This window comes from Salmo salar, chromosome ssa11, assembly GCF_905237065.1.
Source record: "Salmo salar chromosome ssa11, Ssal_v3.1, whole genome shotgun sequence".
In the NCBI taxonomy this organism is placed as follows: domain Eukaryota; kingdom Metazoa; phylum Chordata; class Actinopteri; order Salmoniformes; family Salmonidae; genus Salmo; species Salmo salar.
Genome location: NC_059452.1, coordinates 4,214,317 through 4,242,019, shown reverse-complemented (window position 1 = coordinate 4,242,019; position 27,703 = coordinate 4,214,317). Strand labels below are relative to the sequence as shown.

Below are 27,703 nucleotides of genomic sequence, written 5' to 3'. Positions count from 1 at the left end.
AAAACACGGTGGTTGGAACCAAAAATCTCAAATTTGGACTCATCAGACCAAAGGACAGATTTCCACCGGTCTAATGTCCATTGCTCGTGTTTCTTGGCCCAAGCAAGTCTCTTATTTTTATTGGTGTCCTTTAGTTGTGGTTTCTTTGCGGCAATTCGACCATGAAGGCCTGATTCACGCAGTCTCCTCTGAACAGTTGATGTTGAGATATGTCTGTTACTTTTATTTATTTGGGCTGCAATTTCTGAGGATGGTAACTCTAATGAACTTGTCCTCTGCAGCAGAGGTAACTCTGGACTTTCTTTCCTGTGGTGGTCATCATGACAGCCAGTTACATAATATCACTTGATGGTTTTGCAACTGCACTTGAAGAAACTTTCAAAGTTCTTGAAATTTTGCAGCTTGACTGACCTTTATGTCTTAAAGTAATGATGGACTGTTGTTTCTCATTGTTCTTGCCATAATATGGACCTGGTCTTTTACCAAATAGGGCTATCTTCTGTATACCACCCCTACCTTGTCACAACACAACTGACTGGCTCAAATGCAGGAAATTCCACAAATGTAGGCCCACCTGTTAATTGAAATGCATTACAGGTGACTACCTCATGAAGCTGGTTGAGAGATTGCCAAGACTGTGCAAAGCTGTCATCAAGGCAAAGGGTGGCTACTTTGAATAATCTCAAATATAAAATATATTTTTATTTGTTTTACACTTTCTTGGTTACTACATGATTCCATATGTGTTATATGTCTTCACTACTATTCTACAATGTAGAACATAGTAAAAATAAAGAAAAACTCTGGAATGAGTACGTGTTTCCAAACGTTTGACTGGTACTGTATATATATTTTTATGCAAAAGCGAAAATAGTTGTTGCATAAGTATTCAGCCCCTTTGTCTAGGCAAGCCTAGTTCAGGAGTCAAGTTTGGCTTAACAAAATCACATAATAAGTTATATGGTCTCACTCTGTGTGAAATAATAGGGGTTGACATGATTTTGAGTGACTAAACCTTTCTCTGTCCCCATACATACATCTGTAAGGTCCCTCAGTCAGGTATTTAATACTAAGCACATATTTAACTACAAAGACCAGGGAGCTTTTTGAAAGCCTCAAAAAGAAAGGCAGGGATTGGTGGATGGGTAACAATAACAAAATTAGACAATGAATATCTGTTTAATCATGGTCAAGTTAATAATTATGATGTGGATTATGTATTAAACCACCCAGACACATAAAAGATAAAGTGTCCTTCTGAACTGATCTTCAGAACAGGAATTAAACTGTTCAGGGATGTTATCATGAGGCCATTGGTGATTTTAAAACAGCTACAGAGTTCAATGGCTTAATGGGAGAAAACTGAGGATGGATCAATAACATTCTAGTTACTCCACAATAATGACCTAAATGAGAGTGAAAAGAAGAATACAAATATACAGAAAAAACATATTCCAAAACATGCATCTTGTATGCAACAAGGCATTAAAGTAATATTGTATGAAAACACAGCAAAGGAATACACTTTTTGGCCTAAATGCAACGCCTTATGTTTTTGGCGAATCCAACAAAACACATCACTGAATAACTGCCTCCTTACTTACAAGCATGCATCACGGTATGGGTACGCTTGACATCGGCAAACACTGGGGAGAGTTTTAGGATAAAAATGAACATAATGGAGCTAAGCACAGGCAAAATACTAGAGGAACCTTCAGCAGGACAATAACCTACAACACAAGGCCAAATCTACACTGGAGTTGCTTACCAAGGACACCGTGAATGTTCCTGAGTGGAAAAGTAAGTCTTGACTTAATTCTCCTTGAAAATCTGTCGCAAGACTTGAGCATTGCTGTCTAGCCATGATCCCCAACATCTTGACAGAGCTTGAATAGTTTTTTAAATAATATTTTACAATCCAGGTGTGCTATTGTCCTATATGCTTATCCAAGAGGACTCACAGCTGTAATCGATGCAAAAGGTGTTTCTAACATGTATTGACTCAGGGAGCTGAATACTTATGCAATGACTATATTTTAGTTATTTCATTATATATATATATATATATATATACAGTTGAAGTCGGAAGTTTACATATACCTTAGCCAAATACATTTAAACTCAGTTTTTCACAATTCCTGACATTTAATCCTTGTAAAAATTCCCTGTGTTAGGTCAGTTAAGATTACCACGTTATTTGAAGAATGTGAAATGTCAGAATAATAGTAGAGAGAATTATTTATATAAGCTTTAATTTCTTTCATCACATTCCCAGTGGGTCAGAAGTTTACATACACTCAATTTGTGTGTATGTAAACAATGCCTTTAAATTGTTTAACATTGCCTTTAAATTGTTTAACTTGGGTCAAACGTTTCGGGTAGCCTTCCACAAGCTTCCCACAACAAGTTGGGTGAATTTTGGCCCATTCCTCCTGACAGAGCTGGTGTAACTGAGTCAGGCCTCCTTGCTCGCACGGGCTTTTTTAGTTCTGCCCACAAATTTTCTATAGGATTGAGGTCAGGGCTTTGTGATGGCCACTCCAATACCTCGACTTTGTTGTCCTTAAGCCATTTTGCCACAACTTTGGAACTATGCTTGGGGTCATTGTCCATTTGGAAGTCCCATTTGCGACCAAGCTTTAACTTCCTGACTGATGTCTTGAGATGTTGCTTCAATATATCCACATAATTTTCCTCACTCATGATGCCATCTATTTTTGGAAGTGCACCAGTCCCTCCTGCAGCAAAGCACCCCCACAACATGATACTGCCACCCCCGTGCTTCACGGTTGGGATGGTGTTCTTCAGCTGGCAAGCCTCCCCCGTTATCCTCCAAACATAACGATGGTCATTATGGCCAAACAGTTCTATTTTTGTTTCATCAGACCAGAGGACATTTCTCCAAAAAGTACGATCTTTGTCCCCATGTGCAGTTGCAAACAGTAGTCTGGCTTTTTTATGGCGGTTTTGGAGCAGTGGCTTCTTCCTTGCTGAGCGGCCATTCAGGTTATGTCGACATAGGACTCGTTTTACTTTGGATATAGATACTTTTGTACCTGTTGACTCTAGCATCTTCACAAGGTCCTTTGCTGTTGTTCTGGGATGGATTTGCACTTTTCGCACCAAAGTACTATCATCTTTAGCAGACAGAACACGTCTCCTTCCTGAGTGGTATGACGGCTGCGTGGTCCCATGGTGTTTATACTTGCGTACTATTGTTTGTACAGATGAACGTGGTACCTTCAGACATTTGGAAATTGGTCCCAAGGATGAACCAAACTTGTGGAGGTCTCAGCTGATTTCTTTTGATTTTCCCATGATGTCAAGAAAAGAGGCACTGAGTTTGAAGGTAGGCCAAGAAATACATCCACAGGTACTCCTCCAATTGACTCAAATGATGTCAATTAGCCTCTCAGAAGCTTCTAAAGCCATGACATCATTTTCTGGAATTTTACAAGCTGTTTAAAAGGCACAGTCAACTTAGTGTAAGTAAACTTCTGACACACTGGAATAGTGATACAGTGAATTATAAGTGAAATAATCTGTCTGTAAAAATTACTTGTGTCATGCACAAAGTAGATGTCCTAACCGACTTGCCAAATCTATAGTTTCTTAACAAGAAATTTGTTGAGTGGTTGAAAAACGAGTTTTAATGACTACAACCTAAGTGTATGTAAACTTCCGACTTCAACTGTATATATATAAATATAGTTAGATTTTTTCTTCCCAAAAAATATAATTAAATCAATTTTAATCCCACTTTGTAACACAATAAAACGTGAAGAAATCCAATCGATGGTGGGCCGAAGCCGAAAAAAGTGAAGTTGATCGATCCCTGTTGAGGGAGGAGCAGAGTTTTTGTATATGACAGTAAAACATTCTTATGATGACAAAAATGTGTTGGCACCTTCAGTTCTTGCACATTTTCTCATAAAAAGTATATTTCAACACTATCTGCTCAGGCAAATTTGCCAAACTGCTAACCTTGGAACCAATCAACTGCTATACCTAGAACCAATCAGAACTCTCTGTAGCTGTAGGTTTTAAGAAACATTATTTTATTTAACCAGTTAAGTCAGTTAAGAACAAATTAATTATTTACAATGATGGCCTACCCCAGCCAAATCCGGACGATGCTGGGCCAATTGTGAACCGCCCTATAAGACTCCCAATCACAGCCGGTTGTCATACAGCCTGGAATCAAACCGGGGTCTGTAGTGATGCCTCTAGCACTGAGACGCAATGCCTTAGACCACTGCGCCACTCAGGAGCCCCCTATTCAATCATACACTTTGCATAGAAACCCATATAAAAACATGTAGATGTGTGTGTGTCATGTATGCTAGAATGGAGGTTTAAAAATGACAGCTGCATACAGTGCATTTGGAAAGTGTTCAGACCCCTTCCCTTTTTCGCCATTTTTTTGGTTTACAGCCTTATTCTAAAATGTATTAAATAAAAAAGAATCCTCATCAATCTACCAACAATACCCCATAATGACAAAGCGAAAACAGGTTTTTAGACATCTTTGCAAATGTATTAAAAATAAAAAATGTATTCAGACCCTTTAAACCAAGCCATGAGGTTGAAGGAATTGTCTGTAGAGCTCCGAGACAGGACTGTGTTGAGGCACAGATCTGGGAAAGGGTACCAAAAATGTCTGCAGCATTGAAGGTCCCAAAGAACACAGGGGCCTCCATCATTCTTAAATGGATGTTTAGAACCACCAAGACTCTTCTTAGAGCTTGCCACCCGGCCAAACTGAGTAATCGTGGAAGAAGGGCAGAGCTCAAGAGTTCCTCTGTGGAGATGGGAGAACCTTCCAGAAGGACAACCATCTCTGCAGGAGCAACAACATCTCAGCCGCGAAATGGTAGGCCACACAAACTCACAGAATGGGACTGCCGAGTTCTGAAACGAGTAGCGAGTAAAAATCGTCTGTCCTCGGTTGCAAAACTCACTCTGAGTTCCAAACTGCCTCTGGAAGCAACGTCAGTACAATAACTGTTCATCGGGAGCTTCATGAAATGGGTTCCCATGGCCGAGCAGCAGCACACAAGCCTAAGATCACCAATGCACAATGCCAAGCGTTGGCTGGAGTGGTGTAAAGCTCGCCATCATTGGACTCTGGAATAGTGGAAAGTGACGAATCACGCTTCACCATCTGGCTGTCCAATGGATGAATCTGGTTTTGGCAGATGCCAGGAGAATGCTACCTGCCCCAATGCATAGTGTTAACTGTAAAGTTTGGTGGAGTAGGAATAATGGTCTGGGGCTGTTTTTCATGGTTCGGGCTCAGTCCCTTAGTTCCAGTGAAGGGAAATCTTAATGCTACAGCATACAAAGACATTCTAGATGATTCTGTGCTTCCAACTTTGTGGCAACAGTTTGGGGAAGGCCCTTTCCTGTTTCAGCATGACAATGCCACCGTGCACAAAGTGAGGTCCATACAGAAATTGCAGAGAGCCTTGACCTCAAACCCATCAAACACCTTTGGGATGAATTGGAATGCTGACTGCGAGCCAGGCCTAATCACCCAACATCAGTGCCCGACCTCACTAACGCTCCTGTGGCTGAATGGAAGGAAGTCCCTGCAGCAATGTTCCAACATATTGTTTCATGTGAGACAAAATTAAAAGAATGAGTAAAATAAATCATCACAGCAAAGGAATGTAGTTTGTGAGCTAGAAAATGAACATCCTGACAGTCTGAGGCAGGGTGCTCTGCAATCCTCTGACTAACTATTGACAGGGATAATAATGTGGCATTTTTTATTTGTCAGTATGAATTAAATGGGTCCTGCCTTGATGACTGTATTAGATTTACACTACTTGTCTTATAGATTTATGTAGTCTTAAATTATTACTGGAAATAAACTGTTAGCTAAAATGTTCCTTTTTCCGGAATGACATGCTAGCTAGTGATAAAGCTATCTGCTCCAGCTAGCAAACAGCAGTTCTACTTGTTGTAACTAGCTAGCTAACTAGTAAGCTAGCTACATTATTAAGGTTGCCGTGTTCTACGTTGGGAGTAATTGTACAGCTTGCATTGATGGTATCACGTTTCTTCTGGTATACTTTACCTGATAGTTCTTCGTTCGACAAACTGCTATCTCGAGATGTCAGCAGCTGTCTACTACTGTACCTTAGATACAGATAATGTGATTGGCAGACGTGATCAGCAGAGATAGTACCATATATAGTACAGAGTTTTGATTGGTTCACAGTTTAGTACTCTACGGCGTTTGCCTGTCCAACTAGCAGACATAATAATAAGTATTTTGAAACAAATTGCAAGAATTGACATTTCCAACAAAAGACAGAGATTGATCATCTTGAAAACTAAAGCATATAGCTTGCTACGGCCCACCACCTAAAAGGGGTCTGAATACTTTTGCAAGGCACCGTAAAATTGAAATGTTGCTACATTTGCAGATAAAATTCTAATTTACTCAACCTTTTAAGTATTTTATGTGGCCTCATCTTAATTTTGGCCTTTATACGTTATACATACTTTATAAATGTTTTGAGTGTTGTTGATATATAAAATTGTTGATATATTTCTTTTAACATCCAGTGTTGTGTGCTTATTCTTTTACCAATGATATGTTCTAGGCCAGGGGTGGGCAATGATTTTGGCTTGATGGCCACATTGGGATTTCCAAATTCAGAGGAGGGACAATTTTTTTGCGACCAATTTCTTAGTCAAAAGCAATTTGCAGCCTAGAAAAAAGCAGTTACTTGAAAGCATATGGGTCCATTATAATTTATACATACTTTATATCTAGTGTTAGACATTCAAGAGTGGCCTGTAGTGTTTTGCTAACCCAAAATAATCACCCATCCCCCCCAAATAAAGTTTTTACTCAAACCTCCCCCGTATGTTGCCCACCACTGTTTTAGGCTATTTGGAGACCTTAAGGAGCATCTACCAATGGCATGTCCATATTTTTGTGAGAAATTACACTGGTCACTCAAAACATTTATAAAGTACTTATAAAGTATAAATAGTCCACACTTTAGATGAGGCCATGCAACAATGCTTAACTAATGATTATTAAATAGTTTATAAGGACCTAAATTAAATCTTATGAATGGAGTAATGATTAATAAATTATGAATAAACAATTTACAAATCCATAATAAATGCTTTATTACATGGAGTTATTATAAAGTGCTACCCAATGTTCTTCATGGATGAGTCATTTTTACATTTTAGTCATTTAGCAGATGCTCTTATCCAGAGCGACTTACAGGAGCAACTAGGGTTAAGTGACTAGCTCAAGGGCATATTGACAGATTTTTCACCTAGTCGGCTCGGGAATTCAAACCAGCGCCCTTTCAGTTACTGGCCCAATGTTCTTAACCACTAGGCTACCTGCTGCGTTATATGCAGTATGATAAGGTTAACAAATTAAGGCCAAGTATTGCCTATATCTGGTCCTAGGCAGTGATCTTTATCGTTTGTGGTTGGGTGACATTTAATATAATGGTGAGCTGTAGGTTTTTTGGTACATTTTGTAGGTTTTCTCATCTTAGATGTGCCACTGTCAAATCACAATTATTCAACTCACATTTACTAAGAATTGACATTGAAATTGTATATATTTTATTGGCAGCCTGACAACCTGCATCCATGAGAATACATTGCGACTTTCTAGTCTACTTACATCTCAGTGCAGAGAGAGAGAGAGAGTAAGAAAGAACGAAAGAAAGACAGAAACAGAGACAGACAGAGACAGATAGACAGTGTCCAACACTGATAGTTGGGAGCTGGCAGACACCTCAGTCTGCTAGCCAAAGAGACTCACCTCTGATAATATAAACCTGGCCACCTATCAAGTGTTTTAGACAACAGAACAGCCCATCTGACAACAAGGGTTGGTAAGCAGTAAGAGAAACAATGGACCAAGATGTCAATAGTTGGGGTGAGAGAGTTCAGGAGCAGACAAAACAAAGAGAGAGAAAGTGGGAACACAAACAACAGCAGGAGAGAGAAACAGGGTCAGAAGGTCATCAGTATCACACAAACTTCCTGGAGCCTCTGGTCATTTTTTGGAGTTGGAAGGGAGATGAAGGGTAAAGGGGGTAAAAACAGGGGGACAGTTTGCAGCAAGGTAGTGCTCAGACAACTTCATATGGCCTACATATTTGATAATTTCCTGAAATTAAAGAGGTACATGAACTAAATATTTTCAATTGTGGCATAATAATAATAAAACAATAGGAAATGTCAATTTTCAGGGGTGGGGGGTCCCTCGCACTAGCGGTTCTGGGGGGGGGCCAGTGCCCCAGTGACAACAATTTTGGACCCCCTTGTGGCCCCCCTAAATGTGGAGTATGAAATAATTTTTACATAACAAAATTTGCTATCGTTCTTTTTTTACATCCGTTATTAGACAGTGGCAATGATGATGATTATGAACATGGTCTTTTGCCTGCTAATGCCTGCAATGCAGTGAAGGAAACAATATGACAACAGTAACGTCTAATGTAACTGGCCCCTCTAACAGTACAACTGGCCCCAGCTTGGCCCCCCCAGTTGAAATGGTCTAGAACTGCCGCTGGTCCCTCGATGACATGATCTTGCAAGGAATTTGATGGATGTGACCCAAGACACACTAACCTGAGATGTAGGTAATATTATTGTCAAACTCAAGTTCATTCTTTTTGACATGAATCAAAAAGAACTATAACTTATACAATATGTTCTTCAAAAACAGAGTTTACCCTGAATGCGAAGGCCGGGATATTGGTTTTGTCCAAATACCCGTACTTGGGTTCTAAATAGCAGGGATTTTGAATACGCAAAAATAGAAAGCTTTATATTATGAACAATTTTCAAAATGTTGTATGCTTTAAATGCCAGAATGTCTTACTCATTTTGTCTTTTCATCTAGTAGAATGAACGAATAGCGGGATTCAACTGCATTATTTTATCTAACCTTTATTTATTCAGTGGAACCCATTGAGACCAGGGTCTCATTTACAATTGTGCCCTGAAGACAACAATTCAACAATATCAATGGATATTTCCAATAAAATACAAATAAAACAACAATTTATAAATTCAGCACCACAATTTCAACAATACATACACATGTTTATACTCAGTCAAAACAATTACAACTCTCATTTAACACAGAGTCCTAAACTGCTGTAGAGGCACCAGGGAATCAAGAGCCTTATAGGCCATTCCAAAACTTTTCCTAGCTCCGTGGAGACTAGTGGGACTTCAAGAGTTAATTAACCCTGTGTCACGCCCTGACCTGAGAGAGCCTTTTTTATCTCTCTATTTAGGTTTGGTCAGGGTGTGATTTGGGTGGGCATTCTATGTCCGTTTTTCTATGCTTTGTATTTCTTTGTTTTGGCCTGGTATGGCTCTCAATCAGGGACAGCTGTACATCGTTGTCGCTGATTGGGAGTCATACTTAGGCCGCCTGTTTTCCTTTGGGGTTTGTGGGTAGTTAATTTTCTGTTTATTGTTTTGTTATACCTGACAGAATTGTTTGGCTGCCATTTTCTTGTTTTGTTCAAAGTGTCTCGATTACAATTAAATATGAGCACACAACACGCTGCGCCTTGGTCTACTTCTTCAGACAGCCGTTACACCCTGTAAACGGGTTTGGTGCCTCATATTTTTATACCTTAAAACTGAGGCAAGATAAGCTGGAAGCTTGTGCAGCGGAGCTTTGTAAACAAAAAGGGATTCATGAAGTGATCTTCCGACCTTCTGATACAGGATGCAAGGATGTGTACTGAACCTGTAAACCTGTCACTTGTGATAAAGTGAAGAGCGCTGTGGTAAACGGCATCTAAGGGTTTTAGAGTAGTGGCTGCTGCATTCTGATAGATGGTGTCACCATAGTTGAGAACTGGCAGGACGGTTGGCTGTACAATCTGCTTCCTGGTGTTAAGGGAAAGGCATGATCCATGAAAAAAAGCTCACTTTAAATCCGTATGTTTTTTTAAAGTTAAATCTTTGTCAATCCAAATGCCCTGGGCCCGACTTCCCAAAAGCATCTTAAGGCTATGTTCATCGTTAGAACCTTTGTAGGAGCATCGTTAAATCTTCGAGCTGTTTCCTAAATCATCTATGGTAACTTTACAAGGATTAGCCACACCCGTTTCAATGTTTATTGCCTTGCAAACTACAAAATAAAGCCATGTACAAACGGTAGAAAACAGGAGTGCGATATACGCAACTCAACATGAGGTAGAGTCCCATTAATGCTGTGCCAAATCTGGGTGATGACATCACAGGCATATAAAGGTCAAGGAAAGTCATACCATATAAAAAATCTGTGAGCTGTTGGCTACAGCACACATGCCAAGACGAGAGTAGGCACATTTACTATTTAATGCAACAATTTCTGTAACAAAACTAGCGGTAGAGATGAAAATGTGATGGAAAAACTTAAATTCTTTAGCGGGATATTAAAACGTAGGCGAAAACGTACATTTTGTGTGCACTACCTCATCACGCACTGATTTGTATCTGCAACAAGTTTGTTTGGTGGAAACACAAAATATGCAGATTTTAGAATATATGGAAAACTAGATACAAACTTGCCCATTCTTTGCAAAACAAGAGAAGACGCTTCAAAAGAAAACCGAGATGAGTGTATTAAAAGATAAATACATAGACCGAATATACAAAACATTAACCTGTTAGGGCTAGGGGGCAGTATTTACACCGCCGGATAAAAAATGTACCCGATTTAATCTGGTTACCACTCCTACCCAGTAACTAGAATATGCATATACTTATTACATATGGATAGAAAACACCCTAAAGTTTCTAAAACTGTTTGAATTGTGTCTGTGAGTATAACAGAACTCATTTGGCAGGCAAAAACCTGAGAAGGTTTCATGCAGGAAGTGGCCTGTCTGACAAGGTGTTGTTGTTCTTGCTTCTGTTTATTGAAGAGTCAGGATCTTAGCTGTAACGTGACATTTCCTACGGCTCCAATAGGCTCTCAGAGCCCGGGAAAAACCTGAACGATGACGAGGCAGCCTCAGGCTGAAACACATAATCGCCTTTGCCAAGTGGCCCATCAGAGGACAATGGAATTAGGCGCGTGCCCGATTCGACCCAGTGATATATTTTCCTTCGGCTGTTTATCTAATTGCAGATTCCCGGTCGGAATATTTACGAGAAAAATGGCATAAAAATTGATTTTAAACAGCGGTTGACATGCTTCGAAGTACGGTAATGAAATATTTAGAACTCTTTTGTCACGAAATGCGCCGTGCGTGCGACCGTTATTTACCATTGGGATAGTGTCTAGAACGCACGAACAAAACGTCGCTGTTGGAACATAACTATGGATTATTTGGGACCAAACCTACATTTGTTATTGAAGTAGAAGTCCTGGGACTGCATTCTGACGAAGAACAGGAAAGGTAAGACCATTTTTCTTATAGTAAATCTGATATCGGTGAGTGCTAAACCTGCTGGGTGTCTAAATAGCTAGCCCTGTGATGCCGGGCTATGTACTTAGAATATTGCAAAATGTGCTTTCACCGAAAAGCTATTTTAAAATCTGACATATCGAGTGCATAGAGGAGTAATGTATCTATAATTCTTAAAATAATTGTTATGCTTTTTGTGAACGTTTATCGTGAGTAATTTAGTAAATTGTTAGTAAATTCGCCGGAAGTTTGCGGGGGGTATGCTAGTTCTGAACGTCACATGCTAATGTAAAAAGCAGTTTTTTGATATAAATATGAACTTGATTGAACAAAACATGCATGTATTGTATAACATAATGTCCTAGGGTTGTCATCTGATGAAGATCATCAAAGGTTAGTGCTGCATTTAGCTGTCTTCTGGGTTTATGTGACATTATATGCTAGCTTGAAAAATGGGTGTCTGATTATTTCTGGCTGGGTACTCTGCTGACATAATCTAATGTTTTGCTTTCGTTGTAAAGCCTTTTTGAAATCGGACAGTGTGGTTATATTAACGAGAGCCTTGTCTTTAAAATGGTGTAAAATAGTCATATGTTTGAGAAATTGAAGTAATAGCATTTCTAAGGTATTTGAATAACGCGCCACAGGATTCCACTGGCTGTTACGTAGGTGGGACGACCCTAGAGAGGTTAATGTTAATTCATTTTATTGAGTTTTATTTAGCTATTTGTACGCTAGTGTCACATTTTTGGCTCAATATATTTCATGATGTGTAATGTATGCAATGATGCCACATCTTGATTTAGTTCATTATTATAGGGCAAGCATTAAAATAAGCCGCCTCAACTTTTGTAGCCATAGGTGATTATATGTCTATAGGAGCTGATTCGTTGTCAGTATTGTGGAATAATTCAAATTTTAAGGTAAGATTGGAAAGGTAGAACACTGATCAGAGAGCAGCCCTGCCTTTCTTTCGATCCTATCAGTATCGACACATGCCTCAACAGCGCACTTAGCAAACGTTCTCTCTGCATGTTGTTTTGGGAAATGCGTGTTACATCTTCGGCAGTTGTAGGAAAGATGCATCGTTAAAACACGCTAAGCCTAAGTTCCATCGCTATCGGGAAACCGGAGCAAGATATTTTTAGGCGGGAACTGAATCCATGAGAGAACCATCCAATGAATAAATGTATAATCCATTGGAGACATTTTTGCCTGAATAAGAGAACAACATAAGTCCTCATAAGTCCTCAACTGGCAGCTTCATTAAATAGTACCCGCAAAACACCAGTCTCAACTTCAACAGTGAAGAGATGACTTCGGGATGCTGGCCTTGTAGGCAGAGTTCCTCTGTCCAGTGTCTGTGTTCTTTTGCCCATCTTAACCTCTATGGGACCGGCGGGACGAATTCGTCCCACCTACGTAACATCCACTGCCAGCCTGTGGCGCGATTTTCAAAATCTTCAAAATCCTATTACTTCAATTTCTCAAACATATGACTATTTTACAGCCATTTAAAGATAAGACTCTCGTTAATCTAACCACACTGTCCGATTTCAAAAAGGCTTTACAACGAAAGCAAAACATTAGATTATGTCAGCAGAGTACCAAGCCAGAAATAATCAGACACCCATTTTTCAAGCCAGCATATAATGTCACCAAAACCCAGAAGACAGCTAAATGCAGCACTCACCTTTGATGATCTTCATCAGATGACAACCCTAGGACATTATGTTATACAATACATGCATGTTTTGTTCAATCAAGTTCATATTTATATCAAAAACCAGCTTTTTACATTAGCATGTGACGTTCAGAACTAGCATACTTACGGGGAATTCGCTAACATTTTACTAAATTACTCACGATAAACGTTCACAAAAAGCATAACAATTATTTTAAGAATTATAGATACAGACCTCCTCTATGCACTCGATATGTCCGATTTTAAAATAGCTTTTGGTGAAAGCACATTTTGCAATATTCTAAGTACATAGCCCAGGCATCACGGGCTCGCTTATTTAGACACCCGGCAAGTTTAGCACTCACCATAATCATATTTACTATTATAAAAATGTCATTACCTTTTGTTGTCTTCGTCAGAATGCACACCCAGGACGTCTACTTCAATAACAAATGTTGGTTTGGTCCAAAATAATCCATCGTTATATCCGAATAGCGGCGTTTTGTTCGTGCGTTCCAGACACTATCCGAAATAGTAAAGAAGTGTCGCGCGCTGGCGCAATTCCTGACAATAAAATTCAAAGTATTCCATTGCCGTACGTCGAAGCATGTCAACCGCTGTTTAAAATCAATTTTTACGTCATTTTTCTCGTAGAAAAGCGATAATATTCCGACAGGGAATCTCCTTTTCGGCAAACAGAGGAAAAAAATCCCAAAGGCGGGGGCGGTCGGGGTCACGCGCATAAGCTAGTGTCTCTTGATGGGCCACTTGAGAAAGGCGATAATGTGTTTCAGCCTGGGGCTGGAATGACAACATTCTCTTTTTTCCCGGGCTATGAGAGCCTATGGAAGACGTGGGAAGTGTCACGTTAGAGCAGAGATCCTTAGTAAATGATAGAGATGGCAAAGAAGTTCCAGAAATGGTCAGACAGGCCACTTCCTGTAAAGGAATCTCTCAGGTTTTGACCTGCCATTTGAGTTCTGTTATACTCACAGACACCATTCAAACAGTTTTAGAAAATTTAGGGTGTTTTCTATCCATATGTAATAAGTATATGCATATTCTAGTTACTGAGTAGGAGTGGTAACCAGATTAAATCGGGTATGTTTTTTATCCAGCCGTGTCAATGCTGCCCCCTAGCCCTAACAGGTTAATCTTTTATTTTTATTGACCAGTCTGAGATATGGCTTTTTCTTTGCAACTCTGCCTAGAAGGCCAGCATCCCGGAGTCGCCTCTTCACTGTTGAAGTTGAGACTGGTGTTTTGCGGGTACTATTTAATGAAGCTGCCAGTTGAGGACTTGTGAGCTGTCTGTTTCTCAAACTAGACACTCTAATGTAGTTGTCCTCTTGCTCAGTTGTCCCACTCTTTTTATTCTGGTTCGAGCCTGTTTGAGCTGTTCTGTGAAGGGAGTAGTTCATAGCGTTGTACGAGATCTTCAGTTTCTTGGCAATTTCTCGCATGGAATAGCCTTCATTTCTTAGAACAAGAATTGACTAACAAGTTTCAGAAGAAAGGTCTTTGTTTCCGGCCATTTTGAGCCTGTAATCGAACCCACAAATGCTGATGCTCCAGATACTCAACTAATCCAAAGAAGGACAGTTTTATTGCTTCTTTAATCAGAACAACAGTTTTCAGCTGTGCTAACATAATTGCAAAAGGGTTTTCTAATGATCAATTTTCCTTTTAAAAGATCAACTTCGATTAGCTAACACAACGTGCCATTGGATCCCAGGAGTGATGGTTGCTGATAATGGGCCTCTGTACGCCTATGTAGATATTCCATAAAAAATCTGCCATTTCCAGCTACAACAGTCATTTACAACATTAACAATGTCTATACTGTATTTCTGATCAATTTGATGTTATTTTAACCTGTTAGGGCTAGGGGGTAGTATTTGCATGGCTGGATTAAAAAATGTACAACGAGTTCATGTTGGGTACCCTCGTTCCAATACGTTATAAAAGAGAATGCATTCGTCCACCTTGAATATTATTCATGTTCTGGTTAAAAAAGGCCCTAATGATTTATGCTATACAACGTTTGACATGTTTGAACGAACGTAAATATATTTTTTCCCCTCGTTCATGAAGTGAAGTCCGGCGGGCTTAGATCATGTGCTAACAAGACGGAGATTTTTGGACATAAATTATGAGCTTTTTTTAACAAAACTACATTCGTTATGGACCTGTGATACCTGGAAGTGACATCTGATGAAGAGAATCAAAGGTAATGGATTATTTACATAGTATTTTCGATTTTAGATCTCCCCAACATGGCGGCTAGTCTGTATCGCAACGCGTATTTTTCTGGGCGCAGTGCTCAGATTATTGCAAAGTGTGATTTCCCAGTAAGGTTATTTTTAAATCTGGCAAGTTGATTGCGTTCAAGAGATGTAAATCTATAATTCTTTAAATGACAATATAATATTTTACCAATGTTTTCTAATTTTAATTATTTAATTTGTGGTGCTGACTTGAATGCCGGTTATTGGAGGGAAACGATTTCCTGAACATCAACGCCACAGTAAAACGCTGTTTTTGGATATAAATATGAACTTGATAGAACTAAAAATGCATGCATTGTCTAACACAATGTCCTAGGAGTGTCATCTGTTGGAGATTGTAAAAGGTTAGTGCATAATTTTTGCTGATTTTATGGTTTTGGTGACGCCTGTCTTTGAATTGGCACAACATTACACACAACTCTTGTAAATGTACTGTCCTAACATACTCTAAATGTATGCTTTCGCCGTAAAACCTTTTTGAAATCGTAAAACGTGGTTAGATTAAGGAGATGTTTATCTTTCAAAGGGTGTAAAATAGTTGTATGTTTGAAAAATTTGAATTTTGACATTTATTTGGATTCAAATTTGCCGCTCTTGAAATGCACCTGCTGTTGATGGAGTGCACCACGGGTGGGACGCTTGCGTCCCACCTAGCCCATAGAGGTTAATGGACAACAAATGTGCTTTTCTTTAAAAAACAAGGATATTTCTAAGTGACCCCAAACTTTTGAACGGTAGTGTATATTTACGCTTAGAAGTCTTTGTCTGTCTGCTCTCTGTTGAAACCACTCGATCCGTCTGTGACGAATAGTTCGACCCAAAGCCTCTGGTTGTGTAAGTCTCTGTTTGTCCACCAGAGGTCACAATGTCCTCAGTTGTAGTTGACCTCTTTGTCTCTGAGCGTTTGTTAGACTGCATACATCAGAAGTACACACGCGATGGTCTTGGTCGATTTTACTAGACTAAAGTACTTAAACAGCTGCAGACTGATGTAGTATTTAACTCCTTCACTCGAAAGTTTGAGTCTTATCATTTTCTGGTCTGGTAGTTTTAAACCATTTCAACATATAGCCACTGCTCCATGCTTTCTGGTCTAATGTAAATTGTTAGCAGTCCTTTTATGCACTCGCCTTGGAGGGCAGTTCCATCACGTTGCCACATTGTCTGTGCTCACATGGACGTGGTCACTGACTCTGCAAAAGCTTACATGAAAAACAATTCTCCTCTAGAAGGTTAAAATCACATTACATATTCACACAAATAGCTTCGTATTGAATCATATAAGTTTTACAACATTTAGATGTAAATCGGCTAACTGGGACGTATACATTTGTAGAGTTACAGTTATTTAGTTATACCGTCCCTTATGATATCACAAAATACACTTTCGATAGGATTTACTGTTAGGATCCCCACCAACCATTTCCCACATTCTTTATTTTAGGAATATTGTTCCATTATCCACTTTTGGATGTTAGAGTTTTGGCGGCAGATTCTCTCTCTACACACAAAGGATTTTTTCCTTCTCCATATTGCAGGTCCAGAGAGAGAGAGTTTACGACTGGTTGTTGAAGTCATAAAACCGGCCCACTTCCCCCCTTCCTCTCTGGTGGGAGAGAGCGGGGGCTCTCTTTGATCCTCACCCAGGAGGGAAAGTCATGACACAGGTATTAAATCTATTGTCAAATGTCAACATTTTTCTCCTTAGAATGCACTCATATATACATTTTCTTATTGTATCAGGTATATTTTTTTGATATTTTGTGTTAAAATAAAGAAATGTGTCGGCTGTATTTGCATACAGTATATGAAACATGAACATAAAAAGGTGGATCAGGGTTGCATCCACCAAACACTTGCTCAAATCAAATCATAAAATCAAAGTTTATTGGTCACGTACAAAGATTTGTAGATGTTATCGCAGGTGCAGCTAAATGCTTGTGTTTCTAGCTCCAAAAGTGTAGTAATACCTAGCTCTGTCTGCCCTACGTACACTCACCTACGCTGTCTAGACTGCCTCATAAGTTACTGTTGTTGTCACGTTTTCTTGCATAATTCAACAAGTGTTTCAATAGCAGGATACCCTCAGATAAAAAATCAACACGCATGGCTCTAGGTTATACCAATCTAAACATATTTTACATTGTTTTGCGAGATCAGACATAATATCACTCACTATAATCCGAGTGTTCATTTTCGGAAGTGTGTAATCTAACGTGAACCATCAGATCCTCCTCTCCACCCTCTCCGAGTTGGGCATCTCCGGCGCGGCCCACGCTTGGATTGCGTCCTACCTGACCGGTCGCTCCTACCAGGTGTGGTGGCGAGAATCCGTCTCCGCACCACGTGCTCTCACCACTGGTGTCCCCCAGGGCTCAGTTCTAGGCCCTCTCCTATTCTCGCTATACACCAAGTCACTTGGCTCTGTCATATCCTCACATGGTCTCTCCTATCATTGCTACGCAGACGACACACAATTAATCTTCTCCTTTCCCCCTTCTGATAACCAGGTGGCGAATCGCATCTCTGCATGTCTGGCAGACATATCAGTGTGGATGACGGATCACCACCTCAAGCTGAACCTCGGCAAGACGGAGCTGCTCTTCCTCCCGGGGAAGGACTGCCCGTTCCATGATCTCGCCATCACGGTTGACAACTCCGTTGTGTCCTCCTCCCAGAGTGCTAAGAGCCTTGGCGTGACCCTGGACAACACCCTGTATTTCTCCGCTAACATCAAGGCGGTGACCCGATCCTGTAGGTTCATGCTCTACAACATTCACAGAGTTCGACCCTGCCTCACACAGGAAGCGGCGCAGGTCCTAATCCAGGCACTTGTCATCTCCCGTCTGGATTACTGCAACTCGCTGTTGGCGGGGCTCCCTGCCTGTGCCATTAAACCCCTACAACTCATCCAGAACGCCGCAGCCTGTCTGGTGTTCAACCTTCCCAAGTTCTCTCATGTCACCCCGCTCTTCCACACACTCCACTGGCTTCCAGTTGAAGCTCGCATCTGCTACAAGACCCTGGTGCTTGCCTACGGAGCTGTGAGGGGAATGGCACCTCCGTACCTTCAGGCTCTGATCAGTCCCTACACCCAAAGAAGGGCACTGCGTTCATCCACCTCTGGCTGCTCGCCTCCCTACCTCTGCGGAAGCACAGTTCCCGCTCAGCCCAGTCAAAACTGTTCGCTGCTCTGGCACCCCAATGGTGGAACAAGCTCCCTCACGACGCCAGGACAGCGGAGTCAATCACCACCTTCCGGAGACACCTGAAACCTCACCTCTTTAAGGAATACCTGGATTGGATTAAGTAATCCTTCTAACCCCCCCCCCCCACCCTCATCCCCAAAAAAGATATAGATGTACTATTCTAAAGTGGTTGTTCCACTGGATATCATAAGGTGAATGCACCAATTTGTAAGTCGCTCTGGAAAAGAGCGTCTGCTAAATGAAAATGTATATTTGTAAACATTTCAACTGTATTAATAATAAAAAATCTACACGCTTAGCTCGAGATTACACCTATCTAAACATACTTTACAGTGTTTGCGAGATCAGACATAATGTCACTCACTATAATCCGAGTGTTCATTTTCAGAAGTGTGTAATCTACTACAACTGTATTAATAATAAAAAATAAAGTTATCTTTCTTCTGTTTCTTGTGATGTAAGTGTCAATACAGAGCTTTAAATCTTCGACAAAGCTTTTGCATTCCAATAAATTCAACGGTAAGACAATATATTCTATTTAGCCCATTTCAGCCATTACCAGGGTGTGTTGGACAGGTCATTACAATCTAGAGGCGAAAGAAACGCACACCTATTTAGGCGAGGTGCTGGCTAGCGGAGTGAAACACTTAAAAAATAAAGGAGCGCCGCACACTCTAGGAGCTCAGATGCAAAAATATGTATGTCCAACGTTTCGACAGACAAGCTGTCTTCATCAGGGTATAATGACAGGTCATTACAAAGAATTCCACGGTCGTAATATTAACGGGGAAAAATAAAAGGCACAAGCAAGAATACGATAGAGTCACAGGTGTAAAATTAAAGCAATCAATCAAGTGACAAGTGGATTTTGCACCCCTCAAACACAGGAAATAGATGGCTGAAAAAGTTAGATCCTCAAGTGGGCAGGGCATGCGCGTTGCTCATAATATTGTTGTATATCGACTCGGAAGTTTTAAAATTGATAAATTAGGGGCAGCTGAAGGGGAGAGTAAATTTAACCAACCATGGAAGTAGAGTTGAAGTCGGAAGATTACATACACTTAGGTTGGAGTCATTAAAACTCGTTTTTCAACCACTCCATACATTTCTTGTTAACAAACTACAGTTTTGGCAAGTCGGTTAGGACATCTACTTTGTGCATGACACAAGTCATTTTTCCAACAATTGTTTACAGACAGATTATTTCACTTATAATTCCCTGCATCATAATTCAAGTTGGTCAGAAGTTTACATACACTAAGTTGACTGTGCCTTTAAACAGCTTGGGAAATTAAAGAAAATGTCATGGCTTCTGATAGGCTAATTGAAATAATTTGAGTCAATTGGAGGTGTACCTGTGGATGTATTTCTTGGCCTACCTTCAAACTCAGTGCATCTTTGCTTGACATCATGGGAAAATCAAAAGAAATCTGACCAGACTTCAGAAAACAATTGTAGACCTCCACAAGTCTGGTTCATCCTTGGGAGCAATTTCCAAAAGTCTGAAGGTACCACGTTCATCTGTACAAACAATTGTATGCAAATATAAACACCATGGGACCACGCAACCTTCATACAACTCAGGAAGGAGATGTGTTCTGTCTCCTAGAGATGAACGTACTTTGGTGCGAAAAGTGCAAATCAATCCCAGAACAACAGCAAAGGACCTTGTGAAGATGCTGGAGTCAACAGGTACAAAAGTATCTAAATCCAAAGTAAAACAAGTTCTATATCGACATAACCTGAAAGACCGCCCAGCAAGGAAGAAGCCACTGCTCCAAAACCGCCATAAAAAAGCCAGACTACGGTTTGCAACTGCACATGGGGACAAAGATCGTACTTTTTAGAGAAATGTCCTCCGGTCTGATGAAACAAAAATAGAACAGTTTGGCCATAGTGACCATCATTATGTTTGGAGGAAAAAGGGGGAGGCTTGCAAGCCGAAGAACACCATCCCAACCGTGAAGCACGGGGGTGGCAGCATCATGTTGTGGGGGTGCTTTGCTGCAGGAGGGACTGGTGCACTTCCAAAAATAGATGGCATCATGAGGGAAGAAAATTATGTGGATATATTGAAGCAACATCTCAAGACATCAGTCAGGAAGTTAAAGCTCGGTCGCAAATGGGTCTTCCAAATGGACAATGACCCCAAGCATTCTTTCAAAGTTGTGGCAAAATGGCTTAAGGACAACAAAGTCAAGGTATTGGAGTGGCCATCACAAAGCCCTGACCTCAATCCAACAGAAAATGTCTGGGCAGAACTGAAAAGTGTGTGCGAGCAAGGAGGCCTACAAACCTGACACAGTTACACAAGCTCTGTCAGGAGGAATGGGCCAAAATTCACCCAACTTACTGTGGGGAGCTTGTGGAAGGCTACCTGAAACGTTTGACCCAAGTTAAATAATTTAAAGGCAATGCTACCAAATACTAATTGAGTGTATGTAAACTTGTTACCCACTGGGAATGTGCTGAAATAAATCAATCTCTCTACTATTATTCTGACATTTCACATTCTTCAAATAAAGTGGTGATCCTATCTGACCTAAAACAGGGCATTTTTACTAGGATTAAAATGTCAGTAATTGTGAAAAACTGAGTTTAAATTTATTTGGCTAAGGTGTATGTAAACTTCTGACTTCAACTGTATGTAGATTTAATATAAATTCAAAAACAGAATATCACTTTAAAAAAGTGTGTGCTTGAGCTAATGATAATAATTATCCAAATAAATTGGTAGCGTAGACTTCTGACTTTAGTTTTATTTCAGTATACATGGCAGCTAAAATCTAAATTGCTTATACAATTCAACATATACTGCTGATGACAATGGTGCTATGTGTCAACAGACATTGAATTTATAGTCAATCCACATGGTGGGAATTTATTTAGGATAATTTGATAATTACTTTAGATGATAATGCTATGCATGTGACAATTAGTTCACACATGGTGTAAGAAGGTGTTATATCTGCCTTGTAAGGTGGGATGGAAAGGAATCCCCAAAACAAAGGGCCATACCTATAAATGATGTTTCTGATTGAAAAATAACCTACACACTGAGGAATGCTGTTAGGCCGAAACGTCTGTGTATGCTATCCTGGTGCAGTAAAAAGTAAGTTTTATGCAACATCTTTTTGAGCGTGGACCCATCACACTTTTTTTTTGCTTAAATCAACAGTTGCACAGAAATGTATGATCATGACAAACACATATTACTGCTAGTTACAAGAAAATTCCTCATTCAATGTTGCTTCACTTGATCTATCCAGTGCTAGTCTGGTCCTTCAAGTGACCGAGACCAGATCTGAAAGCCAGGACTCTCATTATCGTTAAATGAAAACTGGACTCAGGTGACACTGACTATTATTGACAAAGTGTTGACAAGCAACCAGAAGAATGTCTTAGTGTACTTACTGGGTGGCTTGTTGGCAGCCAGATTTTTGAAGTGACTGCCTTTGATGATCTCCACTGAGAGACGGCCCGTGGTAGCATTGTAGACGAGCCCTACCAAGATCTCTGGTGTGGAGCCTTGGCTGGCTGACTGGAATGAAGAGGCACTTTCGCTGCAGGACATCTCCGATATACTAGCCTGGGATTCACCGCCCTGCTAGCACGTGGGTGGACAGATGGACCAACAAGAAGGTCAGTGAATTTTCAGGGCCTGCATCTCAGAGTAGGAGTGCTGATATAGGATCAGTTTTGCCTGAATTTGTCATAATTAATACAACTGCATGGACAGGGGGTGACTTGATCCTAGATCTTTATAAATACGGGCCCAGGATTCAATGTTAGTGAAATTTGTAAGGAAGTAAGGTAAGGAATCTACATTCTTATAATAAAAATGCAGAAATACTGTAATAACTGGCAGACATGCTCTGACAAACTTTTGAGAGAGCATTGGACAGTAAAATGTGAAAGTTGTTAGGGTTTGTATGGGTTTCTCTGTTTTGGACTATGTTCATCACCCTTTACAAAGGGCTGACTATCACAGGTCATCAATTTCTCACTATTTAACTACATAACTCAAATCAAATAACTGATGTTTGAAATGTGGAAAAGAATCCAGGCAAATACCAGAATGTAAGAAATAAAGTCTTCATGTATTATCCAGGTAGGTTCTTAGTAAGTACATGACAAAATTACCCCAGGAACAGCATTCTACCATGACAGCTGTTGTGTACAGTAAATGATTGAGGCCTAGCTTTTCCTTTGATCTACTCACCGGGAAGGCACAGCAGGGGTCCAGTATGACCGGCACCGACATCTTGCCTTGCAGGTTGAGCTTGGTGAGGTAGAACACCTTCTCTCCCAGCACCTTCTCTTTCTTCATCCGCCGCACGCTGTAGAGACGGAATCGAATGGAGTAGTTGCCGATCATCTCTGACTCCACGTGACTGAAGCGGAAGGTCTCTGTGAAGACCGGGCAGGGCCCTTTCTGGATGCACGTCTTCGCCCTCTGCTTTTTTGTGGGCAGCAGCACCAGATGTACCTGCCAGGCAACGTTGCCTGTACGCTTGAGGGCCGGGATGTCTGTTGCGGCCGTGACCGTCACCGCTAGCCGCTGGTCCTGGGAGTCGTAGTCGAACACCACGTCCAGGGTGCCATATTTGGCCAGGGGTTCCGGTTCGTAGCCCTTGGGGAGCTGAGACGCTGATCCCCGGGCTGACATGTCCTAAAGAGACACATTACACCACACAAGAAGTAATGTACAAAAGATTGGCAAACACAATACACATTTTTTTAAGTCTACACCGCCATACGTATGATCTATCATACGTTATGCAGTCATAACAGCTCTTGTACTATTTTTACATTGCTAGTCACTTGAACTAGAGAAGTACTGAACATTTGCTTGAAACTGAAAAGCCTTGACTATCACAAACACTTGAGCTACAAAAGAGATCCTAAAGACTCAACCTCTAGTTTCTACTTGGCTGAACAGGGTGAATTGGAGGATTTGAACTATGGGAGGTGAAATGGATCAGGACGATCAAAGTTACCTTATGTTTTTGACGTAGTTTATCGTTGCTCTTGTACCATGACCTGTATAAGGGCTTCTGTCAGATAAAAACATAGCATAAATTTATGAAGGAAATCTATCAGACAAAATCCTGACAGTGGTGTAAATCACATTTATAAGGCTGTTTCAAAGGCTGGATTACAATCTGATAATTTAGTCCCTCCTTCTGCCCTTGTTGGCTCCCCCCTCGCAGATCTGAAAATACTTCTTGATAGCAATATAGCAATAGCTCAACAATGTGGGGTGCCGTTTTCAACATCTTGTTTACATCCATCCAATCCTTCCCAATCTCTGACGGTGAGGGGTTAACAGGGAATTTATTGGATTGGAATTCAAGCAAAGAGAGTGGGACATTTATTGGGAGAAATAGAGGTTGAGAGACTTTGGCTATCTGTGTGCATGTGTGTGTGGTCATGAAGCCCAAAATAAGTGTTTCATTCCGATCATTTCTTCCCACCACGGCAGTCTCATGCATGAAAAATCTACAGGTGCAAAATGAACTTTAGAATCATATTCTATAGACCCCACACCAGGCATGACTAATATCATAGTCAGAAAATGCAATAATCAGATTACCAAAACAGCTTTACATCATCCTCTGAGCTCTAGTCTTGTCTATACCATAAGGTTTCTCAATCAAAAGACTTCAATAACCTTTCTTCTTTCTTTTCATTTAAGCCTCTTGCTCCTTTGTGAAGGAATGGGGGACTCTGTAGTGGGTCGGAAGAAACCAAAATCATCCGGTTTTCAGGAAAAAAAGAGAGGAAGAGATGAAGCCTTTAAACCGGTTTCTTCCGGTTTCTACTGACCCTGCTCAGGCGTTTCTTTTACACCTGCTACATTCGGTTACTCTGTAGTGATTCAGAGAGAGAAGTTGAAAAGTAAAATGGCCTCAAATGTAGAAATATATATTTTTCCCCCATGTGGTTTCCATGGCAGTTGGTCCTTCTTTTCCATGTGGTTTTCATGGTTTCAGTCATGTATAGAGTGCATTTCTCTTTTATTTTGTTGTTTTGTTGTTTTTTAACTATCGTTTGGCGTACTAAAATATCTGGTAACACTGTATTTTAAGGTACACATCAATGTGGGACTAATGTATGTAGATGAATTAATTTAAACAACTGAACTTCCATATATACTTTCATATACACTGAGAGTAAAACACTACTATTATTGAGTTTTGCCCTCAGAACAGCCTCAATTCGTCGGGCTGGACTCTACAAGGTGTTGAAAGCATTCCACAGGGATGCTGGCCCTTGTTGACTCCAGTGCTTCCCACAGTTGTGTCAAGTTGGCTGGATGTCCTTTGGGTGGTGGACCATTCACAGGAAACTGTTGAGCGTGAAAAACCTAGCAGCATTGCAGTTCTTGACACACTCAAACTGGTGCTCCTGGCACCTACTACCATACCCCGTTCAAAGGCACTTCAATGTTTTGTCTTACCCATTCACCCTCTGAATGGCACACATACACAATCCATGTCTCAACTGTCTCAAGGCTTAAAAATCCTTCTTTAACAAGTTACATCAATAAGGGATCATAGCTTTCACCTGGATTCACCTGGTCAGTCTATGTCATGGAGCAGGTGTTCCTAACGTGTTCCTAACAAAAGAGCAGGTGTTCCTAACGTTTTGTAAACTCAAAATGGGCCAGCATCCCTGTGGAATGCTTTCGACACCTTGTAGAGTCCAGAGGGGTGCAACTCAATATTACGAAGGTGTTCCTAATGTTTGGTATACTCAGTGTGTACGTCATATAGCCAACATTCAAGTCTGATATAAACAACCAGTGGCTACCTGTCAATAAGAGCCCAAACTGTTTTGAGCCCCACCTGTTTAACAAAAGATTAAACAATATTTAAAAAATAAAATGTTTTTGTTGCCCTTTTTTGTATGTTATTTTTGCATTAATATGTGCACATATCAATTTGCAAACAATGTAAAAAAAATGTCTCTGAGTTAATAAAGCCAAAAAAGACAAACATGGTCTCTTTTTTGCTTTCTTGAGTAAGGCAGCTCCAAAATGCAGGTCCAAGCCTGGGTTTAAGGGTCTCTTTTCCAAGCTTAAAAGGACACCTTGGGGCAGAAAAGGTTGAATACATTGGTCATGCTGTCAATTCCCCATGACTTCTGCCACATTCAAAACAACTGGAATCTCAGAACTGGGAAATCCCAGACTTCAGTGAGTTCCCTTTGTCATCAAAGTCTGCCATTCTCTGGATTTATGGTACGTTCAAGACAACTGGGAACTCGGAAAAAAACGAGCTCCGACTAGGAAAATACGCTGTGAACTCGGACTTCCAAGTCGGGAACTATGGCCTCTTTCTAGAGCTCCGACCTGACGACCATCACTGACGTCATGATTCAACCTTTCTTTTGTTCAGAGTTCCCAGTTGTCTTGAAAGCACCATAAATCCAGAGAATGGCAGACTTTGATGACAAAGTTTGATGACAAAATCTGCCCACAAGAAGGATCGCCGCACCACCTTCCTGTTCAAGTGAGCACAGCACAACAGGGTGAGTCCAAATATGAATTGTATGCTACTGCATAAGTTATGTAATATGCCAGGGATATATGTATTCTGTAGCTAAGGAATTAACACTAAGTGTATGTTGTGTAGTAAGCTGTTAGTAGCCCATGTGCCTCACCCTAATAATTTGGTCCCTTTCCCCCTCATAACTTAGCCTACTGTTCTGACTTGGTAGTGCACATGTAGCCTATAGCCTGTTTTAGAAAAATGTCATCATTGAATATTGAGCTATATACACTGCTCAAAAAAATAAAGGGAACACTTAAACAACACAATGTAACTCCAAGTCAATCACACTTCTGTGAAATCAAACTGTCCACTTAGGAAGCAACACTGATTGACAATACATTTCACATGCTGTTGTGCAAATGGAATAGACAACAGGTGGAAATTATAGGCAATTAGCAAGACACCCCCAATAAAGGAGTGGTTCTGCAGGTGGGGACCACAGACCACTTCTCAGTTCCTATGCTTCCTGGCTGATGTTTTGGTCACTTTTGAATGCTGGCGGCGCTTTCACTCTAGTGGTAGCATGAGACGGAGTCTACAACCCACACAAGTGGCTCAGGTAGTGCAGCTCATCCAGGATGGCACATCAATGTGAGCTGTGGCAAGAAGGTTTGCTGTGTCTGTCAGCGTAGTGTCCAGAGCATGGAGGCGCTACCAGGAGACAGGCCAGTACATCAGGAGACGTGGAGGAGGTCGTAGGAGGGCAACAACCCAGCAGCAGGACCGCTACCTCCACCTTTGTGCAAGGAGGAGCAGGAGGAGCACTGCCAGAGCCCTGCAAAATGACCTCCAGCAGGCCACAAATGTGCATGTGTCTGCTCAAACGGTCAGAAACAGACTCCATGAGGGTGGTATGAGGGCCCGACGTCCACAGGTGGGGGTTGTGCTTACAGCCCAACACCGTGCAGGACATTTGGCATTTGCCAGAGAACACCAAGATTGGCAAATTCGCCACTGGCGCCCTGTGCTCTTCACAGATGAAAGCAGGTTCACACTGAACACGTGACAGACGTGACAGAGTCTGGAGTCGCCGTGGAGAACGTTCTGCTGCCTGCCACATCCTCCAGCATGACCGGTTTGGCGGTGGGTCAGTCATGGTGTGGGGTGACATTTCTTTGGGGGGCCGCACAGCCCTCCATGTGCTCGCCAGAGGTAGCCTGACTGCCATTAGGTACCGAGATGAGATCCTCAGACCCCTTGTGAGACCATATGCTGGTGCGGTTGGCCCTGGGTTCCTCCTAATGCAAGACAATGCTAGACCTCATGTGGCTGGAGTGTGTCAGCAGTTCCTGCAAGAGGAAGGCATTGATGCTATGGACTGGCCCGCCCGTTCCCCAGACCTGAATCCAATTGACCACATCTGGGACATCATGTCTCGCTCCATCCACCAACGCCACGTTGCACCACAGACTGTCCAGGAGTTGGCGGATGCTTTAGTCTAGGTCTGGGAGGAGATCCCTCAGGAGACCATCCGCCACCTCATCAGGAGCATGCCCAGGCATTGTAGGGAGGTCATACAGGCACGTGGAGGCCACACACACTACTGAGC

The 27,703-nt window shown here is 41.1% G+C and overlaps 1 protein-coding gene across 1 annotated transcript in view; it reads right to left on the bottom strand.

The window, feature by feature from the left end:
- The window catches only part of syt14a (synaptotagmin XIVa), a 170,648-nt gene that overhangs the window by 7,164 nt on the left and 135,781 nt on the right, over positions 1 to 27,703 (bottom strand). Inside the window, exons 5-7 of the mRNA XM_014126190.2 lie at positions 23,596 to 23,652; positions 22,818 to 23,267; positions 22,010 to 22,199 (exon numbers count right to left, since the gene is read on the bottom strand). Coding sequence (XP_013981665.2) covers positions 22,010 to 22,199; positions 22,818 to 23,267; positions 23,596 to 23,652 — 697 coding nt within the window. The remainder of the gene's footprint in view (positions 1 to 22,009; positions 22,200 to 22,817; positions 23,268 to 23,595; positions 23,653 to 27,703) is intronic.